Here is a 5,365-nt window from a genome sequence, read left to right as displayed (position 1 = left end):
ATCCACTTTCTACAATATTGCTACAGACTTGTGTATTCTGGCCTTTTCATGATAAATACAATCATAAAATAGGTGACCTTTTACGTCTGGCTTCTTTCCCTTAGCATCATGCTTTCAAGGTTTATCCACATTGCAGCATGTATGAACACTTCATTCCTTTTATGGCGGAATAATATTCCATTGCATGGATATATCACATTTATTCATCAGTCGATGGGACATTTGGGCTGTTTTCACTTTTTGGCTACCTGGATATCCTTCTATACCTCTTGGATTTTTTAAACATGTGAATGTATTCATATTATTTACTTAAAAGAAATATATAAGTTTATAAAATAACCCAAAGGCCACCTCCTCGAAGGGGCCTGCCTTGATCTCCCATCCCTGTTGGCACACCGCCTGTCTCATACGTTTCTTGTTTTGTCTGCCTCCCTCCATCAGAGCAGGGACTGTGTCTGCCTTGTTCACCACTGTCCCCGCAGTGTACAGAGCCATGTCAGCGAGACGTAGGGCAGGGGCTCAGTTAGTATATTTTGAACTAACACATTTTTATCCCAGCGTTACTGGGGAGGAAACACAAGCAGAGAAGCTGAGTTACTGGCTCAAAGTCACAGTGATGGAGCCAGGGTTTAATCCAGCCACGCTGACGCCACGCTCTCCGGCAGTCCACCCTGCAGCTCCACGGCGGGCCGCAGTAGGGCGAGGGGGCCTGGGCAGCTGTATTTTTACAAAGCTCCACAGGGTGACTCTGATGGAGGTGAAGGCAGAAAAATTCCTACTCTAGGTGAGAGAGTCAGAAAATGAAGAATTTGGGTTGTCCTTTAGGGAAGTATTCCAAAATCAAGGAATAATGAAAGTATTGTGGCAAGACGCAAGGACGCTGGGACACTGCTGGGGGCGGCAGAGGCCAGCTGAGTGGCTGCGAGTGAAGGAGGAGGCTCACCTGGAGGTCCTCCTCTGACAGGAGGATGATGCTCGATAGATCTTCCTTCAGCTGCCTGGCCACATTCTTCCACTTCAGCCCTACCCCGCTGTCAGTTTCATCTACACTGAAGGACTCTTGGGAAATCCAGGCCGTGCCTCCGTCTGACACAGAGGGGAAAACACCAGTCAGTCACATTCACTTCAAGTGCTGTTTTCACCTTCTCCCCCCGCACACAGCCCTCAAGCATGTCCGCACATCCTTCCACCTGACCGTTTAGAACCATGTCAAGGCAGAAGGAAGCACCTTTTCTCCAGGACTTACGGGAAAGCCGAGCCCCATCAAGGACCTTCATTTTCCCTGTTTTTCTATCTTCACTTTATTTTTGTATGAAACTGCTCTTTATTCTTTTATGGGAAGAAGCTACTTAAAACCAACGTGTGGTTGTGCACACCCAGATCCCAGCACACTTCCCTTTGGGTTCGTTTTTGTGTCTGGCTGTGTTGTTTTTGGATACAAAAACAAACATTCTATGCCTGTGGATTGGTCTTATCCTTGCTTGCTGTCTATAGGGCCAGCGTACAAAGGTGGCTGGTGGAGCCATTGCCCAAGGGTGACTTCCCCAATTTAGTGGCACGAGGACTTTCCTCAAGACGCTTCTTTAGTTCTTTGATCCTTGCTCATCAATGTTAATTCCTTTTGTATCTCCAGTGATAATGANAAATTTTATTTTTTGTAGCTAAGATACATCACAGAGAAAAATGAAGAGATCGCTCAGGGTAACCAAGAACGAAAAGCAAAGAAGAAAAAGAAGTTGGAGGATGAAAACAATTCAGTGGAGCCAGCAGAGGCTGACGTAGAGGAGAGCGAGACTTAAACTCTGTGGCTGTTGGGAAAAAGCGGCCTTAAGCAGGTAGAACCACCCAAAGTGTGTATCGCCCCAAAGGCAGTTTTGAGGGGCTAAGTGGAGATTTAAAAAAAGGCTAGGAGGCTTTTTGTGCTGTGTTCTCCAAGTCATCAATGGCAGAAGCTAGTTTAAAAGAGAAGTGGAAACAGTTAAGATGCATGCTCCTCTGTCTTCCTGAAGCACATAGAAAAGGCTTGTGTTTGAATGGTGTATATTGGAAATGATATCTGTTGCAATTAATAAAACTATGTTAGCAGTTAAATATGGTTGATTTTTTTCCCAAGGAAAAACCATAGTATTTCTTCATTCTCTTATATAATTTTTCAGGCTGACAATTCCTGAAAGATAAATAATACTCTAGTCACCGAGTTCTTTTGATTGTCAGTGTTTTAAACCCATGTCACTTGTGATCACCAGTAAAAAGGTGGCTGTTGGGAAGTGGTTCTTTTTACTTTTTAAAGGTGGTTTTCTCCAAAAACACACTTTATGTGACTTTTCTCGTGAAAAGGGCCATTTGTAATGAAATGGTGGTTCTACTGGGAAGAAGTTTTGCCTGAGAGGAAAACCTGGCCTCGTACTCCAGACACTGCAGTGTGTTGTCCTCTGTTGCAGTTTGTGAGGGATGGTGTGTCCGAGAGCCCCAGTTCTGCTGGGTTCTCCTTAGGGTTTCTTAGAGGTCCGGGGCATGCCTCTTCCCTGTTGGGGCAATAGGGATAAAGAAACGGAACTGGCATTTATAGCACCCTTTTCTGTGTGCCAGGCACTGGCTGGGTGCTTTGTACAGTGCCTTACCGGATTTTGCCCATTTGTACAGGGTGTATCCGATTCTCCCCATTTTACCGATCAGTAAGCTGAAGCTTGAAGAGCTTAGCCAGCTAGCTGCCCAGGTACTGACTGGTAGAGACTGTGGATGCATTTGGGGTTGCTGACTTACAAGGGGGCGAGAGAGAAAAGGGTGTGCCTTTTGGAGAGAAAGTGTACCCTCCATGCCCAAATATGATCAGCAGAAGACACCCCGAAGTCTGACTCTCAAACGGAGATGCTAAGCTATGGTCATGGTGAAGCCTCACTCAGCCTCTGCAATTAACGAATCACTTCATCTCAGATAATAATTGGGACATTTGTGTCTCACGTCAGTGGAGGAAAAGCCTTCCATCCTTATAGTCCATTCCAGCCAAAGATCTGTACGAGTATGTTGGAAGTTCCATTTTCAGATAAGCTCTCTTTATCTTAGAGACTAAATACTGTGGACTCCCAAAGGTTGACAAATCTGGATTTGCATCTTGCTTTTGCCACTCCAGTAACTGTATGACTTTCTGAAATTGTGTTCTTATCAGTGAAATAGGGTTAAAGAAACCTCACAGCGAGGTTTCATGTGACAGTAAGAGGATGGGGTAGAACCATGATAATGCATCTTATTTTTCTAGATTTCTGTAGTTCCAGAAACTCAGCGCACAAATGACTTGAAACGGTGAAGCTGTGTGCACCATGGGTGTCCTGGCTCTGATGAGAGGGTTGTAGAGCGCCTCTCCCGGTTGGCAAGGGCATTTTGACCTGAGATTTCTAGCCCAGTGAGAACGTTGACTTGATGTTCATGTGATCTTGGTTTATTTGGCACATATGTATGTCCTCTTTGTATTTTAGATGAGTGGTCTTTCATTTTTCAGGGACTGTAATGCAGGTGGTCCAATTTCATAAGGAACAGCTGATCCTACTCCCTGTATTCTCATGAGCTGCCTCTTCCCCACTGCCTCTTCCAGTTAGGGTTTGATTTACTCTGGAATGTGCAAAGTGATGTCACTCATCCTTTACGAGTCTATCCTTGGTGACAGCTGGCAGAAAGGAGCTCTAGGGCTCTTTTTCTCAGAGTTGTGGGAACTCATCTGAACTTTTTAAAAAGATTTTATTGGGGAATTGGGGAGGGGAACATTGTGTTTTTCCAGGACCCATCAGCTCCAAGTCAAANGCCCCGGTTCCGTGCTAACCCTTGCTCTTCAGATCCTCGAGACAGGAGGCCGCCACGCCGTGCTGTTCGAGGCTGCGGTTGCGGCGCAGCAGACACGGCTTTAGAGCCTGATTCTCGCCGGGTTCTGGAGCCCTGGCACCCGGGGCCACTTCCATCCTCTTCAGTGTGGCGCTTGGTTGACTCCGGGAAGTCGGAGAGGCTGGGTGCCAGCGTCCCCCACCCCTACCCGAGGCATGCCGGCAGATGTAGTTCTCTCTGCAGTAAGTCGCCCGTGGGACCAAGGCACGCCTGGAGTTGTAGTTCTAATGGATGCTAATCACGTGTCCCCAACCCCCGGTGCATTCGGGGAGCTGTAGTCTGCGTGTAAAGCCGACTCCGTTACGTCGCGCAATTCAACCTAGGAGTTTTTTTCCTACCTTTTATTTAGGAGTTTCAATCGCGCGTGCAAAATGAGGTCAGTAGGGATTTATTTGCACTATGAAGGACACGCATGTATACTCCCTGGAATTGTTAGAGCAGTCCTATTTGTATATATAAGTGCATAATATCAATACTTAAGTAAAGGTCTGTCGTCCTGTGTTAATTTGTTTTCCCTTTCCAATCTGAAAAGACTTGTAAGATGTCCTATTAGGCTGATTTTGAAGGAAGTAAATTTTAAAAATTGATGAGTGTAGTTTTCAGTCTTGCTGAAAAAGTAAGAGAAGCTTAAGATACTCTCACATTTCCTTTGAATTCCCTGCTTCGGCTGTGCAAATTGGGATGGAACTCTTAACAAAATGCTTAAGTAAATAAGTTAAACATTACCGTCTCAAAGAAATCAGAGAGGAAAAGTGGACATGTGAACCACATCACTGAGATTGTCCAGATGCTACTTGACAATACATTTGTCCTAATTCTGATACTGTCACGGAAAAGTCTTTGTTCCTCATGAAAATCTAATATTTAAGATTAATAAAAAATTATTGAAACAATTCCTCACTTAAAAAGGGGGCATTTTATGTAAACAAGAAATAATTGTCGCCCATATTCAGAGTCAATCCTATTTTGTTTACAGAAATAATGGCGATATCTCATAAGAAAAGGGTAGCCATTTAAAAGTGTTTGGTAGGAGGAACTGTTAATTGAGGCGACACATTTGAGTACTCCATAATAGATCAAAACACAACTAAAATATGAACTGATACTTGTATACAATCCTTTTGCGTAAATTTCACGTGTACACCATCATCTCCAAGAAGCCCCCTCTTCCGTGTTCTCCTAATAGATCTGCACAGTTATTAGACTCCTATCTCCAAGGAGTGTGTGTGTGTGTGTGTGTGTGTGTGTGTGTGTGTGTGTGTGTGTGTGTGTTAGGCCTGGACTTGAAAGCAGGGGTTGAGTCTTGGATTTTTTTATTTATAGCGCCTACCAAAATGCCTGGCAAATAGTAGGCATTCAATAAATGGTACTGAACTGAACTATTAATTTCCAAGTTTCTTCAGTCATTCATTTATTAAATACTTAGCGAGTCCCTACATGTGCCCAAGACTTGTAGGGATGGGCAGAGATTTAATTCATTAAGAATAATACA

The 5,365-nt window shown here is 44.3% G+C and overlaps 2 protein-coding genes across 3 annotated transcripts in view; one reads left to right on the top strand and one right to left on the bottom strand.

The window, feature by feature from the left end:
- The window catches only part of DFFA (DNA fragmentation factor subunit alpha), a gene marked incomplete at its 5' end in the record, with an annotated part of 21,219 nt that extends 20,114 nt beyond the window's left edge, over positions 1-1,105 (bottom strand). Inside the window, one exon of the mRNA XM_019639695.1 lies at positions 944-1,105. Coding sequence (XP_019495240.1) covers positions 944-1,105 — 162 coding nt within the window. The remainder of the gene's footprint in view (positions 1-943) is intronic.
- Positions 1-2,134, top strand: part of CENPS (centromere protein S) — a 31,626-nt gene extending 29,492 nt beyond the window's left edge. Inside the window, exon 4 of one of the 2 annotated variants that reach the window (XM_019639677.1) lies at positions 1,662-2,134. In XM_019639677.1, the coding sequence (XP_019495222.1) occupies positions 1,662-1,799 (138 nt within the window). In that variant the 3' untranslated portion in view covers positions 1,800-2,134. The remainder of the gene's footprint in view (positions 1-1,661) is intronic. The other variant, XM_019639678.1, reaches the window with a different exon arrangement.
- Positions 2,135-5,365: the final 3,231 nt, after the last annotated feature.

Source organism: Hipposideros armiger, unplaced genomic scaffold (assembly GCF_001890085.2).
Source record: "Hipposideros armiger isolate ML-2016 unplaced genomic scaffold, ASM189008v1 scaffold_46, whole genome shotgun sequence".
NCBI lineage: Eukaryota > Metazoa > Chordata > Mammalia > Chiroptera > Hipposideridae > Hipposideros > Hipposideros armiger.
The sequence above is the reverse complement of the archived record's forward strand: the minus strand, read 5'-3'. Positions and strand labels throughout refer to the sequence as shown.